At 38.8% G+C, this 17,500-nt stretch overlaps 1 protein-coding gene across 2 annotated transcripts in view; it reads right to left on the reverse strand.

Annotated features, from left to right (window-relative positions):
- Positions 1 to 17,500, reverse strand: part of il6st (interleukin 6 cytokine family signal transduce) — a 58,868-nt gene that overhangs the window by 2,752 nt on the left and 38,616 nt on the right. For both annotated transcript variants that reach the window (XM_062031474.1, XM_062031473.1), the window contains 8 exons: positions 17,023 to 17,284; positions 13,933 to 14,103; positions 11,872 to 11,973; positions 6,612 to 6,758; positions 6,362 to 6,502; positions 5,596 to 5,692; positions 5,308 to 5,389; positions 1 to 2,985 (listed from right to left, as the gene is read on the reverse strand). The exon at positions 1 to 2,985 is cut by the window's left edge and continues 2,752 nt beyond it. In XM_062031474.1, coding sequence (XP_061887458.1) covers positions 2,374 to 2,985; positions 5,308 to 5,389; positions 5,596 to 5,692; positions 6,362 to 6,502; positions 6,612 to 6,758; positions 11,872 to 11,973; positions 13,933 to 14,103; positions 17,023 to 17,284 — 1,614 coding nt within the window. In that variant the 3' untranslated portion in view covers positions 1 to 2,373. The remainder of the gene's footprint in view (positions 2,986 to 5,307; positions 5,390 to 5,595; positions 5,693 to 6,361; positions 6,503 to 6,611; positions 6,759 to 11,871; positions 11,974 to 13,932; positions 14,104 to 17,022; positions 17,285 to 17,500) is intronic.

A 17,500-nucleotide genomic window follows, 5' to 3' on the forward strand; every position in this document is an offset into this window, starting at 1 on the left:
TGGTTGAGGGTAATGTCTAAATGGCACATTTAAGTGTCAGCAGTTTCTGAAAAATAAAATAATTAATGGTATTGACCGGCCCACTTGTTTCCCTGACCTAGAACAAACTGAGGACTTCAGCTACTGTAGCGCACCACAGACTGTACAAAAGCTAGCTGACTGATGCCCTATTTTGGTTCTAAAAAGGAGATTACTCAGGTGAACATTTGTCATCTAATTAACTTAATCACATGTTGAAGGGAGTGGATATAAGCACAAAATTAATGTGTTAATTGTGTTATTTTGCACTAATTAAATATATATATATATACCCCGCCTTCCGCCCGAATGCAGCTGAGATAGGCTCCGGCACCCCCCCCCCCAAAAAAGGGACAAGCGGTAGAAAATAAATGGATGGATGGATATATACATATATTCATAGATTTGAATCATGTATTCCTAATACCGTAATTTCCGGACTATAAGCCGCTACTTTTTCCCCTCGTTCTGGTCCCTGCGGCTTATACAAGGGTGCGGCTTATTTACGGCCTGTTCTTCTCCGACACCGACGAAGAGGATTTCGGTGGTTTTAGTACGCAGGAGGAAGACGATGACACAATGATTAAAGACTGACTTTTCATATACCGGTAGGCTGTTTATTTTGATAACGTACAGGCGAGCAATTTGTATTACTTTGCACCGTTGTATTATTTGTACTCTGCACGAATGCTGTTCGCCATGTCAGAGATGTGAAAGTTTGATTGAATGATTGAAAGATTTATTGTTAATAAATGGGACGCTTTGCGTTCCCAAACAGTCATCTCTGTCCCGACAATCCCCTCCGTGGTAGCAGGAACCCCTATATACTACGGTAATTACACATCAAAACCCTGCGGCTTATAGTCGGGTGCGGCTTATATATGGAGCAATCTGTATTTTCCCCTAAATTTAGCTGGTGCGGCTTATAGTCATGTGCGGCTTATAGTCCGGAAATTACGGTAATCTAAACAATGCATCTAAATAAATTTAGGATGGAGTCCAATACCATTGAAATTGTTTTACACAAAAGAAAAAAAAATGTGTTGAACACTTCAAACCACACATCACCTGTCCTCAAGCCAGTTGTGTCCCCCCCATTTCTGAAATCCAAATTGTGTCCCTGCGTCTGTGTCTTATTGATAGTTTTAACTGAAATTCGAAATTGGGATCTTGGATAAGTAATTTAAGTACTCCCTTTATTTTTTGGAGCAGTGTAGTTCTGCATAGTTAAGAGCAAAAATTAGGCGTAATGGTGACAACTTAGAAAACTTGAAATCAACAGGCCCACATATATATTCACATGTGTAGACCACTTTAGGGTTGCGCGATATAGACAATAGAGCTTTTGATACTATCGTTATATCATGATTATGCATGTTGATGACACATTCTAGATTTGTGCCGCGAATTTGATAGCAAAAAGTGATCAAACGCGTTCTCAACATGCTGCCGCATTTTTGCCAGCGACTAACGCCTTGACACAGTGCACAGCCACTTTTAAGTCAGAGATCCTCACCTTTATGGTGGCAAATAAAGTACATTTCTTACAAGTATCCTCCCTGGAGGAAGAGGAATAGCTAAACATGCTACACCACACACTTAACTAACCGCAAGATAAAGGTCTTGAATGTGAGCAAAGGTGGGTGGATCGATACAAACAGTAAATTAGGATTGACAGTAACAATACCAATATACGGTATTTTTTATCATCAAAAAAATAATTTTATGTTTTTCTTATTGTTTACAAACCTAGAAATTAAGTCCCTGGGCACAAGAGGGCTTCAAGGGCAAAACACATATTTAAATCAGAGTTAATAGTAAGAAATACCAAAAATATTACTTTGATATTGTTACACTATCATCGTGTATTTTGTCTGAATATAATTGGGATCAAAAATAGAATCATTCAGAGATCTTCAAAATGTGAACTATCAAATGGACAATACTGCCCCCCTTTCACTACATGGTATTGGCTCGATACCACATTTGTAGTATTACTCAAAACTAATGTAAAGTATCAAACAACAGATGAATAAGTGCGTATTATATTTAAACAATGTAATGTAGATAGAACCATGTTACAACAGAAAAGAACCATCTATTAGCAGTTACTAAGTAAGTATATTACTAAAAGTTTTGAGAAAATCTTACAAATGGAAATTATACAATACGTTATCGCATGTCAGCTGCCCAATTACAAGCCTTTGTAACCTGTTTTGAAATGGTTCTATAATCATTTGTATACCAAATAATACATTGTAACATACATTGTTATCGCAGGACACTGCTATACATATTGCAAAATAAAGTTTAGGTCATATTGCCCATCCCGAGACCACCTATCTGTCAGTGCTCTTACTGTGACCTGTAGCCACAAAGTTGTGGCATGTAGCTGGACAATGGTGCTGATTGGCGATCTGCAGGTGTTGTTAGCACAGAGTCTTCTGCCAAGGGACACAAGTCCAGAGACAACAGGGCCTCCTGTGGCTCCATCTCAAGCTGGTTGAACTTAGATGAGCTGGCACCGTCTTGGTTCCACGCAGTGTGTGTGAAGCAAGGCGATTGAGGAAACAACTGCGACTGTCTGCTGCCCTCCTGCACTATGTCCGGGTTCTCCTCTGAGTCCAGAAGAGGCTGTGTGGACTCGGAACGTGAAAAAATTACCTGCTGAGGTGGGACGCACGGGGTCTGACCCTTGTAACCACTGGAGGCCACCACTGAAGAGTACTGAACAGTGCTGGCTGTGGTATCAGCAATCTCACCACCCTCATCGCTGTCCGACACACTCTGACGAGGTGAAGACATGCAAGAGGAGCCTCCAATACCGCTACTGTGCTCTTCAGACAGATACTTGTCTTTCTTGAGAGCCAGGATAGTTTTGTCTTCCTCCAACACTGACTTGTCATCATTGACGTCCATATCAAGCACACTGATGTCCGACAGACAGTTCTCCTTTGGTGTCTCTGGCTGCGGAGCAACATAAAGACACAATCAATAATAAATCAGTTGGCAAAGGTTGTACAAACCATTTCAATGTGAAGATAATTTTTATGTCGTACTTGCTTTGTTTCCAGTCAGTTTGAGTCTCTGTGTTTGTGTGTTTTTTTACCTCTAACTTTTAAGAAATGCCCGAAATGGCATAAGGAACAACTGGCTACATTTTGGGCCTGATCCGAATTATTTTTACCAGGTTACTTTGCGTTTAGGCTTCTGTGTGTGTATGCTAGCGACCCTGCAGAGAAAAAGTACATCCCAGATTGTTCACTCCTCAAAAAGTTATGGACAGATTTTTATCTACCTTTCAGGACCTGTCTGGAATGGGATAAGGCACAAGTCATTACATTTCGGGCTTATCTAGATCATTATACTAAGTTACGAGCTTCAACTTCCGTGTTTGTATGCTAGCGGCATTGCCTCTATCGACAGACAAAAACAGTGGAAGACTGACAAGAGGTTCCACCCTGTTTCTTTCATTTCGCAATAAATACCTCAAAAAGTTATACACGTTTTTTGCAAGTATTAGCAAATCTAATTTATGTCTTTTAATTCCACTCTAAACACATGTTTTGCCTATGTCCTACTCCACAAGGTTATTATATTTAGTCAAAAGCTTGCGAGTGTTTGTGGGTAGACAAAGTTGTAAGCATTTGACAATCATAATCTTGAATAGTTAAAAAAAAACTGTTACTCTCTAGTGAATTAGAATTTGTTCACAAGACTGTTTAATCTGAGAATTAATTTTTCTGTATTAGTATCAGCAAAAATTGCTTTTTTTGGTCACGGCAAAGAAATTTGGCACTGTTAACTGCTGCATGCCTTTAATCGCTGACTTGTCATTAGCCAATAACATGTGTGATTTCACCGTATTTAATGCCCATTGTGCAATGTTGGGAGATATTTTTGCACATGCTGCAGAAAGCCTTCATGGTTTTATAATCGACCGGCTTTAACCATGTTTTGAAGAGTTAGCCAGCCAGTCACTTTAGCTGAAATTTGCATTTCTACATTTTCCCGACATATCTTACTTTTCGTGTTTTGCCACAGCATGAGCATGTTCACAGGATGTAGCATTTCAAGCATCCGGTGTCCTGACTTGGTGCACCGGCCGTAGACAACAGCCAATTAAAAGGTTCCGCCTGTCAATCATTACACTGTACTTCCAATCAAAAAAATACAAAAATATATATATAATCAAAACAAATTCTGAATAACAATGTTTTTTCCATCAATTGTATAAGCCTGTGTAACGCAGGATAGCCAGTGTGTCGTTAGTAAATCTTACACCCTGACAACCTTAAGCGAAGTGCTGGATACCAAGTTGACAACTCAGACTTGAAGCTCTGTAGCTAGCATGCTGCACTCTCATTCGAAGGACCCGGGTTCGAGTCCCGGGCTGACCGGATGTAGGGGCTTAACCAGGCGGACTACACCTGGGCTTAAAATAAATTTTGCTGGGCGATAAATTGTCCCACAAATTATAGCCCATAAAGACATTATTGCCAGTGTTTATTTGTGACCAAATTAAGCTCTAATGTAATAATAATATATAATAATACAGGGATTGTTGACATCCTGGCAGAAATGACACAGCACCTGGGACCTAACGCAAAGAGCTGGCTCCAGGAGATGCTGAACACATGTATGGCATAAAAATATATCTCCTGTGTGGAGAAAGGCCAAAGTGGTTGAAATGGCCAAAGACCTATCATCCCCAAACAGCTACCCACCCATCTCCCGCCCCTGCATCACTTGCAGGCTCTACGAAAGAGTGATACTCCAACGCCTCATGCCACTCATAGACACCAAACTGATGAAGGACATAGCTGGTTTCCACCCCGGCCGCTCTTGTACTGGGCAGCTATTAAACCTCACCCAACACATTGAGGATGGGTTGGAAGGAAAACAAATAACTAGAGGAGCTTTCATGGATATTTCTGCTGCATGTGACACTTTCCAACACCGTACATTGGTCAGGAAACTACTGGACATGACTAGAGACATGAACCTGTGTTAAAATCATCAAAAGCGTCCTTAATTGCATTTTAGGGCTGATCCGGGTCACCATCTGGATTCAATAATTTTTTACTGCTGGAAGATAAGGCTTGGCAGAGGTCTGCGCTCTCCGAGGGCTTTTGTAGCTTAAATTGTGTCTCCTTACTTTTCAGTACCCTTTTATTTGGGGAAGGCTATCCTCTGAACTGTGTGACTGCGGTACACTATTGTAGGCCACATGCATGATGCGTATTTGATAGACTTTAACCATGCAGATTCGTCCAAAAAAGTCCATACTTTTAAAGGATAGTCAGGAGACCAGTTTACAATGGTGCTCTCTCCAGGGTTTGGGATCCAAGGCCAAAAGTTCTTCTTGATCCTGTGTAACAAGAGACAAATGACTATCATGATAATTAGCCAAGTTCATAAAAAGGAACCAAGGCACAAGACAAGTCTATATTGAAAACAAGCTTACAAGCAACAATAACCATATTACGTGTGAAATGATTTACCTACTACAGTGGCAAAAAAGAGACTGAATTGTTGTTGCTGTATTACTACCTCAGACACTGCTTTGCTACTTACATGTCTCTTTTGTAGATACATAGCAACATGGTCATGAGAACAACGAAGAGAAAGCTGAGACTCACTCCAACCACAATCATCTCGATCTCCCCCGGGGCTGCAGGAAACAAATAGGATATTAATGCAATTCAAGCAATATTCATAATTACATTGTTAAAAAACAGAACATTATGACACCCTTCATAATAAAATAAAAAAACGAATTAATATTAATGAATATACATTAATATAAATGTATAAAACAATCAATTATCAAAATCATGGGAGAGACAATAAATGAATAAACTATGGTGTACTTGCCATGTTAGCTTTCTAATCTGGCCAACCCAAGGTTTTTAAAATGTTTTTTATTAAAACCTTTTATACCCAAAGTTATCTGAAAGTAAAGACTGTGCACGTGCGGCGATGATATTGCTGAGCCGAGGTGCATATTGCAGTGGTAGTAAGACACACGTTATCCAAAGAATTTAGTCTTAGTTTATACCTGATTTATATTGTAATAAAAAATGAAGTAACAAAAGTGGTAAATCAGTTGAACGGATTTGATCTTTTTGTATGACAGTTTTATTGAAAAAGCTTTGAATGTAGTCAAGCTACTTTTGTCATTTTAGTGTAGCTTAGTTTAGCTCTACTTCTCTGGTGGGTAACATAAGTGTAGTGAAACTACATTTCACGTACAATAGCTTACAACGTAAGCAAGTAGCTTGCGCAGCACTGCTATCCCTTCTATTTTTGGACATATTGTGTTCTTCACAACAACACTCACCATATTTCAGTGTGGTAAATGAGTGGTTTGTTCCATTAGCTGATCCTCGAATGGTGGACGCCCTGATCCAAGTGTCATACTTGGTGTTGCCTGTTAGTGACGTCAGTACATATGAGGTGATGTTAGCTGGCACTGTGATTTCTGCAAATGAGGAAAAGAGATGTTTATGCATTTTGTAAAATTCAAAAAACATGTGTCCCTAATGTACAACTGTGGAAAAACCTTAGTATAAGCCATCACAAATACATACCACGTATTTCATTGCCGCTTGAATAGAAAATTGTGTAATTTGTGATGAAGCCTTGTCGTTTGTGTAAGGGTATTCCATTCCAAACCAATTCTGCCTCATTTCGCCCCGGTTTAACATTCAGTCGAACAGAAGGACCTTCCAAAGGAGCTGTGAAACAGAAAGAACAATATATGACAATTATGGCTTTATTGGTATATGTATATATGTATGTACTGTATGTATATATATATTTATATTAGGGGTGTCAATCGATTAAGTATTTAATCGCGATGTTGGTTTGTTCAAAGTTAACTAAAAATTAATTGGGATTAATCGCAGCTAGATATAATTTCTAATCAATAATGAGTACCTACAACAGACAATTTGAAATATTTTATTACCATTACTAAAAAATTAGTTTGCTTTAATAAAATGTTTTTTAACATTATGCTTTCTTAAACAGCTGAACATAAAATGGTCATAAACACGCTTTTGATGAGAATAAACATTTTTGTTCATAGTTAACTCGAAATGAATCGAGATTAAACGTAGACTAAATACAATTTACATCATTAATTAGTCTAGTAGTGTACCATAGACAGATCATTTTTAAGTTTTTAAAACTATGACTGGACAGTTTGTTTGCTTTATTGACATGTTTAATGAACATTATGCATTTTTAAACAGCTCAACACAAAATGCACACAAACACACTTTTATGACAATAAAAAACAATTACCTAAAGTGCAGCGGTGTAACCCCGAGAGAATTTAAATTCCTGCTGTAGGAGCACTTGCATTAAGAGGAGAGGAGATACACTTCTGTGTTTAAATTCCAGTTTTGCGCGTTAATAACACAAAATGTGGATTGTTACCATTATGGTTTGATTGTCAAAGATGTATGGTTAATGTAATCTGTGATATTTCTCCCTGAATAAATGCTTCTGATATTCTGTACATTACGTGTTGTGCACTAATAGTACTTTTACAGCATCAATGCATGAAAATCTCTTATCCTTCTTTATTTATTAATAAAGCTTAATGTTCAGCCTGCCAAACATTATCTAATTGAGGACTGAGTACTATCAACCAGAACATTTCTTAATGTTCCTCAACTGATGTACTAGCGTTTATTTAGGTGGAAATATCACAGATTGCATTACAAAACATATTTGACATTCAAAACATGATCGTAATGTAAATCATTTTTTATTTTAGTCAGTGTAGTTGGATCGGATGTGATGTGCAGCACCTTAATTTTTAAGCCGGAAGTGTTTGATTGTTTTAAAAAAAGAGGTGTCTTGACTAGTTTTGATGACAGACAAAAAAGTGTCTCTTGACATCCTGCCCACCGTCTTTCCTTTCTGCTGAGCATGCATCCCATTTTACTAAACTAGTTACAGGTAAAATGTACATTTTATGTTATCAATGCACTAAACTGTAATCTAAACACGGAAGCAGGGCCGGTGCTATGAATTCTGGGCCCCCTGAAAGAGTATTGTTGTGGGCTTCTCTAAACCCTTCATTGCATACTTGCCAACCTTGAGACCTCCAATATCGGGAGGTGGTGGGTGGTGTGGGGGGGTGGTTGGGGGCGTGGTTATTTACCGCTAGAATTCACCAACTCGAGTATTTCATATATATATATATATATATATATATATATATATATATATATATATATATATATATATATATATGAAATACTTGACTTTCAGTGAATTCTAGCTATATATATATATTTATTTTATTTACATAAAAGAAATACTTGAATTATCTATCCATTAGATGGCAGTATTGTCCTGTTTAACTTCTCTGTTCATGACTGAGAAATCATTTCGGCCACCGTGTTCAATGGAGAAGTATGTTCTACATATTTACAGGCAACATACACCTTCCCCTTCGAACTGTCCTGGATGAACTGAAATTCTTGCTTCCATTCGTTTTGGAACTTGCAAGCGTATTTATATTGTGGGAAAGCGGACGTGAGAATAGGCTGTCCCCACTCAGTCTCAGGTCCGCATTGAGCTGGAGGGGGCGTGGCCAAGGGCGTGGTTAAGAGGAGAGTATATTTACAGCTAGAATTCACCAAATCAAGTATTTCACACACACACATATATATATATATATATATATATATATATATATATATATATATATATATATATATATATATATATATATATATATATATATATATATATTTATTTATTTATATATATATATATATATATATATATATATATATATATATATATATATATGTATGAAATACTTGACTTTCAGTGAATTCTAGCTATATATATTTTATTTTTTATTTTATTATACATACAAATAAAAGACATACTTGAATTTCAGTGTTCTGCAGGCTTTCCGGTAGGTGGCAGTATTGTCCTGTTTAAGAGTGTCACAACATTGCTGTTTACAGCAGACGAACTGCTTTACAGTAGACTAAACGTGACTGCTGTTGTTGTGTGTTGTTACCGTGCTGGGAAGACGTTAATGAAACTGCCTAACAATAAACCCACATAAGAAACCAAGAACTCTCTCTGCTTGTTGTGCACTCTACTCTCTAAAAGCCATAGATGTTATGACGTCATTGGGCAGGCAAGCTGCTGGGAAAGCGGACGTGAGAACGGCTGTTCCCACTCAGGTCCACATTGAGCTGGAGGGGGCGTGGCCTCCAGCTCCGGCTGAATACCGGGAGTTTGTCGGGAGAAGGGAGGTTGTCGGGAGAGGCACTGAATACCGGGATTCTCCCGCTAAAAACGGGAGGGTTGGCAAGTATGCTTCATTGCCATTTCCAATGTTCTTGTATTATCAATCAATCAATAAATCAAAGTTTATTTATACAGCCCTAAATCACGAGTGTCTCAAAGGTATTATTAGTTGTCTTTTAACATTTTTGTATTTAGGCTATTCAAATTTTCCACTAATAACACATTTTACAAGACAACATTGAACACATCATGTTAGCATTGAGGTATTGTGTGGCAGAAAGATCGCTGTGGATCGACTACTACCAGTCCAAAATAGTCGGAATCCCCCGCATAACCATTCCATTCAGTTGTGAACAAATGCTAACGAGGGGAATTTACAGTTCAACGACTGTCTTTCTTTGACAGTTAGGATTGCTCGCTTGCATTAAAACAGTTGTTTTTTCACTACGATAAGGCGAAACCATCCTTGCCCAGACACACTCTCGTGGTTTTTGGAATATAAATATTTGGGGTTTTGGCGAACCAAGCAGTCCAGTTGCGAACGATTGAACGCCCTGAAATGTATAGATTTTCCGTGCATGGAGCCTGGGAGCAGTGCGCAATTGCGGAGGCGCACACCTTAAAAGGAACATTGGTGTGGACCAAACCATTTTTTAAGAAGGGGCCAAGTGGGTTATTGAAATTACTAAAAATTGAATATTGAGTGACTTGTGGCTCTGTTTTAATTCTGCTCCAGCAGGCATTTGCTCCAGTGATGGCAGCTCATGGCGATCGTGGAAGAAAAAGGTCTTGTCTTGTCGGGAGAATGACTATGCTAGCTATCCAAATTGCTATTATTAGCTAACAACACCTAAAGCTAATGCACGTGCAAGTGTTACGTACGCACGTAATCATGTCATTACGTTCGAGAAGCAGTAAGAAGGTGGGATATACTGTGTAAAATACATTGGAAAGTTAGCGCTCTCTAGGCATCTGTGTAAATGTTGCAAACAGCTCCTTTAACTTTGACAGCTCTAATATAACCTGTATATGTGTGTGTGTGTATATATATATATATATATATATATATATATATATATATATATGTATATATATATATATGTATATATATATTTTTTTATTTATTAATGTGTGTGTATGTGTGTATGATCAGTGTCAGAGCTTAGTCCGCATTGCCGGCAGTAAGTCGGACCCGTTTCCAGTGAGGGTTGGACTCCACCAAGGCTGCTCTTTGTCACCGATTCTGTTCATAACTTTTATGAACAGAATTTGTAGGCGCAGTCAGAGCGTTGAGGGTATCTGGTTTGGTGGCTGCAGGATTAGGTCTCTGCTTTTTGCAAATGATGTGGTCCTGATGGCTTCATCTGGCCAAGATCATCAGCTCTCACTGGATCGGTTCGCAGCAGAGTGTGAAGCGACTGGAATGGGAATCAGCACCTCCAAGTCCGAGTCCATGGTTCTTGCCCGGAAAAGGGTGGAGTGCCATTTTCGGGTAGGGGAGAAGATTTTGCCCCAAGTAGAGGAGTTCAAGTACCGCGGAGTCTTGTTCACGAGTGAGGGAAGAGTGGATCGTGAGATCGACCGACGGATCGGTGCGGCGTCTTCATCGCTGTATCGATCTGTTGTGGTGAAGAAGGAGCTGAGCCGGAAGGTAAAGCACTCAATTTCCCGTTTGATCTACGTTCCAATCCTCACCTATGGTCATGAGCTTTGGGTTATGACCGAAAGGACAGGATCACGGGTACAAGCGGCCGAAATGAGCTTCCTCCGCCGGGTGGCGGGGCTCTCCCTTAGAGATAGGGTGAGAAGCTCTGTCATCCAGGAGGAGCTCAAAGTAAAGCCACTGCTCCTCCACATGGAGAGGAGCCAGATGAGGTGGTTCAGGCATCTGGTCAGGAAGCCACTCGAACGCCTCCCTAGGGAGGTGTTTTGGGCACGTCCGACCGGTAGGAGGCCACGGGGAAGACCCAGGACACGTTGGGAAGACTATCTCTCCCGGCTGGCCTGGGAACGCCTCGGGATCCTCCGGGAGGAGCTGGACGAAGTGGCTGGGGAGAGGGAAGTCTGGGCTTCCCTGCTTAGGCTGCTGCCACCGCGACCCGACCTCGGATAAGTGGAAGAAGATGGATGGATGGATGTGTGTGTATACAGTATATACTGTATGTATGTATATATGTCTGTGAGTGTATATATATATATAAATACATACATACACACACAGTATATATGTACTGTATATGTGTGTTTGTATATATATATATATATATATATATATATATATATATACACACACACTATACATTTATATATATGTATGTATATACACACACGCATGCACACACCTGCACGCACGCACCTGCACACACACCTGCACGCACGCACCTGCACGCACGCACTCTCTCACACACACACACACACACACACACACACACACACACACACACACACACACACACACACACACACACACACACACACACACACACACACACACACACACACACACACACACACACCATGAAAACACCTCGTAGGACATCACTGATGAGCATGCAGCCTTACCTCCTTCTTCAAGAAAAGCTTCAATTGTGGCTGGCTTGCCCTTCCATCCATTGTATATTGGATACACAGATATCTTGTAGCAAATAAATTTCTCAATGTTGCCTGTGTCGAGGAGAGGTAGAATCAAGTACACACATTTTTTTTTAAACATAACTCCTTGGTTTTGGAGACAAAAGGCCTACTTCTCTCAAATTTTGTTCACAAATCTGTAGTCTAAGCACTTGTCCGTTGCAAACATAATCTTTTAACCTCACATGTGTGACATAAAAAGATGCTGTTTAGACAGCATGATCATTTCTGTGCAGTCATATCACACAGCACAATGCCACAGTTTGCGGATATTTAGAGAACAAACAATCCTGCTAACTGCAGGAATGTCCACCAGTGCTGTTGTCCATGAATTGAATGTTCATTTCTCTACCATAAATCGTCTTCATAGGAATTTCTGAGAATTTAGCAGTATATCCACCAGCCTCACAACCATAGACCACATGAACCCCCACCAGTCCAGGACCTTCACATCCAGCATGATCAACTCCAAGATTGTACGAGACCACTGACCTGACAGCTGCTGCAACTGTTTGCATAACCGAAGAATTTCTGCACGAACTATCAGAAGCCAGTGTACATGCTTGTTGTCCTCATTAGGCTTCTGACCTGACTGCAGCTGATGCATATGTTTTTGCCTGATTCTGTTTGTTGTTGCTACAAGAACCAGCATATTAATCTGCGCTAATTAGACGACATATGATGTATTTCATTTGGAGATTAGTAGACATGTAAGATAGGTTTATGTGTATCAATCTTGGATTTTATACATATTGACAGTCTATTTGAAACCCTTACTGTTGCATTTTTTGTTTTCACTATTATTTCGGACTTTATTTTCCTACTTTATGCTTACCTCAAGCTTCTTTTTGGGAGATACATACATTCAAGCATATCATACTTGCCTAAAGAGGCACTTTTTACAGCATTATACAAAATCAACAATAACAATAGACATTTCAAAGCAAATAGAACTCTGGTATCGGAATACCATTGTATCGGCCGTTTTACACATTTAGGCATCAGGATCAGATCAGAGGTGAAAAATAGTGGATCGATACATCCCTAGTATAATAAAAGCATTTTGAATGCACAGAGATAATGTAACACGTACCTGAGGCCCATAGTTATGTCCTTCATCCACAACCAACATTCCATGTTGCAGACTGATAAAGCACGGCCACATGTTTCAAGGATATGTGCACAATTACTGGAAGCTGAAAACATCCCAGTTTTTGCATGGCCAGCATACTCACCAAGCCAGTGGCAGCTGCTGGTCTTTCGAGTAGGGGAAGCTTGTTTTTCGCTACTCTATAAACACGAGTACAGTCTCCAATTGCAGATAAAAGATATAAAGATGCTAAATGTTGCAAAGAAAACGTCACTTATAGTTATTGTAAAATCCTCCATATCAACTCTAAAACGGGATTCAGCCTCAGAGAGATCATCTAATCATCATACGGAATTTCAGCATCCTGTCCATACACTTCCAGAGACGCTGAGTTTTCATTGGGTGGGACAAATCCAAGCATTTATCCAATGTCAGTAGATTTGCGTCAGCTGTTGCTAAAGTAGCTGATTCTTAACAAAAGTTGAACACATGAAAATAAAACAAAAAAGTATTAATTTCACCACTTATATGTTTACATTGTAGCGGAAGCTGAGCCTCCCTTGCAGTCTTAGAGCAATCGCCACTGCACCAGACATGTCACCCATTGAGCATGCAAATAGTGTTCACACCAGATACTGATTATGCACTAACACAAATTAAGACAGATTTGTGAACAATATTTGGAAAAGGCTATCTTTTGTGTACAGGGTAAACATTTTAGTTCTGAGTTCAGCTCATGAAAATGGGAGAAAAAAACAAATGTGTTTATACTTTATGTTGCGCGCATATTCAAGTTTTTGAAACAGAGTTAGAGTGAGCAAAAATATTTGACTATGATAAGTTGATTTTAATGACAAAACATCACGACATAATACCCAAACATTTTGCAATAGTCAGGTTACCTTTTAAGGCAGCTTGTCGGGTGTTTCTTTTTTCCCTCTGCCAGTCAATGTCAATACCGCTGACCCACTCAACGATAAATTCTGTTACACTTGTATTGTTGGTGACATTCCATTTTAGGAAAAGTTGTCCTTCTTGTGGCCACACCTTAAGGTTTTCCACTAGGTTGCGCTCTGAAATACATACCACAAAGTAAGTCTCACTCCTGCCAGTAAAACAAAAACAAAAAATAACTTTTCTCATAGCAATCAGAAGCACTGCAGCAGTAAAAACAACCATAACCATAACCAGTAAAAAAAAAAAACAGTAGTAAAATACCTAATTCTGATACTTATATTCCAACAATGTAAACTGATGCCCTGCAGGTTCCACTAGGCCGTAATAAAATAACTGACTTCAGGTTGTAGTCCTGGCACTATATCTATTGCATGTGTGTCACTTTATTATGAATATACATATATAGCCGACGTTGCTGTGGTTTATCCGTTGGTACTGGTACCAAAATGTATTTCGATATCTTTCAAAATGAAAAGGACCACAAAATGTTTCTATTATTAGCTTTATTGTAACAGAAAATCTTATGATACATTAAACATACGTTTCTTATTGCAATCAAATAGTATTTTGGAATAAAAAAAGATAGTAAATATACTAAACTTTTCTTTTAGCACTAAGTAAGCAAACAAAGACTCCTAATTGGCCGATGACATTTGTATTGACATATTGTGTCTTTTCTGGTTATATTATTTTGTCAAAATTATGAATAACAGGTGGTAGAAAATGGATTATTAATCTACTTGTTCATTTATTGTTAATATCTGCTTACTTTCTCTTTTAACATGTTCTATCAACACTTCTTTTAAAATGTAATAATCACTTCTTTTAATTGTTTGATACCTTAAATAAGTTTTGGGTGATACTATAAATGTTTGTATGAATTCAACACCAAATAATTAAGTACATTGGTCAAATTACATTCAATTAGGACACAACAGACTGAATAAGACATTCCACCTTATAAGTAAATGCCCAACAGGATTATGTGCAATGAGGTACAGTCAGTGGAATATGCAATCATTCATTGTAAATACAGTTGAGAAAAGAGAAAACTAAGAGAGGAAGTTAGAAGACGTGGACAGAAGGAGGTTACTCTCATAGGGGTACTAAAGCAGCAACCAGAACATTTTAGTGAAGCTTCTAGAAGAGACAGGTTTATAGAATAGTATTTAGTATGGTAATGCATATGTGCATGCATGTGAGGGAGCGAGAAGGGAAGGAACTCTGGTTCACACTCCAATACAGTAGGTGGCGGTAATGCACCTTTAATGTTGAGTGCCCCGCCATAAAACAAGAATAAGAAGAACAAAACTGTAGTCTTCGAGGCTCTCAAGTTAACATTTCCTAAGCAGTGAAGATATTTAAGACGCTACAATATAGGGTTGGGCGAACATATGATCGAGGACGTTGATTGCTATCAATTTGAGTTTGATCACGGTGATCAGCTTTTAGCATATTTCCTCAATCAAACATGGCGGGATTTTCTGTTAGAAGTAGTAAACAGTAGGGGAGCAACGATACTTGTTATAATCCTGCACGGAACAGTCCGCCTTTATTGACCGTAATCCTGTGTGTGTCTGTGAATGTGTGAGTTTGTGTACGTTTGTGTGTGTTTTTGTGAAAATGTTTGTCGGTGTGTGCGCGACCATCCTGTTCCCCCGTTTTGAAAGTCAGTCTCGTCACGACGTAATTAATGTTCAATCAGCGTTGTGCCTGTTCCTCCTTACACAGCCGGAAGTGCAGCCCAGAAGAATAAAATAAAGAAATATGACTAACACTTGCATAGAAGTTGAAACACAACATTTAGAAGGAGCAGCTACTTTAGTGATACACTTTACTTTCACTATCTGCTGCAGCTCACCAGTAATCCTGCCCCGAATGCGGACTTGCAGGCACTTAGAGACAGTCTATGTGACTGTATTGGTCCCGCCTGGGAGAATCAACACACTCACTAATTTAATCAGAAAAGGCATTTTTATATCTAAATATTTTTAATCAGACTTTTTTGATGAATGTGTCTGCAAAGATTCCACTCCTCTGATATAAAATGTACTAAAAAAATGATGGAAAGCAAAAAAACCAAAACAACTTTGAGAGGAAAAAAGTTGTTCTTTTTACCCCCACAAAATGTACCAAAAAGAAGCGAAACCAAGGCCCTAAAACCAGGTACGGATCGTAGTGTGGGTTACCTATACAGTTGCACCTCTAGTAAGCACAAATATATATATGAACAAAATGACAGTTGTCAGCCGTTAGCATATGTTGCCTCAATCCAACATGGTGGAAATGTTTGTTAAAAGATACTGCAGTAGTAAACAGTAGGGATGAGGTACTCGGTATAATCCTGCAAGGGCCAATCCGCTTTAATAAAAAAAAAAGTGGTATAAATCGAGATCGGATGATATAAAAAAATTAATCGTGATAATTTTTTTTGGCATATCGCCCAGCCCTACTCTAATCCCTAACATCGGTGGTTTTGTCAACAGCAACAGTTTAGCACAATGTTATTTTGTGCTTTTTACTTGGATTTTTGACAATACAGAGTCATAAAATTGGAAAAAAAACAATAAAAATACAAGTCATTTGGAAGTTGTTTGGCTCTTTGAAAAAGGAAGGTTTTTTTTCGCATTTGTGTTTGCTATGTGCTGGCGCAGCTTCATGGTGGTGAGTGAAAAGTGGAGTTATGGTGGGAGCGTTTGTGAGGAAGTGCACATGTCTCTGTGAAGGTAATTTCCCAAAATGTTCCTTCTCACAATGACAGCATTTCAGTCACATTATGTAAATGTTTTGCATTTAATAGTAGATTTTATTTCTATTGGCCAATTTCTGTGATTCCGTCTGCCATGCCGTAGACACGGGAATCTGATCCAAACAGATTAGTAACACAAAGAAAAAGAAAAATCATCAGACTCCGGGCCAAATGTAGTTGATGGAACATGCTCTATTCTTTTGAGAGGTAACACAAAGGTTTAAAAGACAATCAAATAACCTACTTCTGTTACATGATCCTTTACATTGTGGATTAGACCACCTACCATGAGTTTTCACTGGGATTCCAAGTGATGCTTGAGGAGAAGTCCCAACAGAATTGATGGCGGTGACGTGCACCATCATATAGCTCTGGTACGGCAGGGAAATCTTTTTCAAGATCGTAACCATTTGACTCTGGGAGCTGTCTGCCACTGACCGGTTGACAGAGATATAGTCCCAAGCCATACTTCCATTTCTAATATTTTCTTTTTGGGTTTGAATCTCTAGGTTGAAGCTTGTTATCCTTCCATTGGAAAACACAGGATCCTGTCAGTACAAAGTAACAGATTGCATGTTTCAATCAAAAATATCCTCCAAGTACAGTTAGTAAAGACAGTTAATTTACTCTAAAGACTATAGACCTATTTATTTACTTAAATAATGATACTGCTTCAAACCATAAAATTAGAAATGATTAACTATTTCCATGATTGCTGTCATTGATTTATTTCGGCTACTAATGACATATTTCAACATTGTTTT

The sequence above is a fragment of the Entelurus aequoreus genome, linkage group LG21 (assembly GCF_033978785.1).
Source record: "Entelurus aequoreus isolate RoL-2023_Sb linkage group LG21, RoL_Eaeq_v1.1, whole genome shotgun sequence".
In the NCBI taxonomy this organism is placed as follows: domain Eukaryota; kingdom Metazoa; phylum Chordata; class Actinopteri; order Syngnathiformes; family Syngnathidae; genus Entelurus; species Entelurus aequoreus.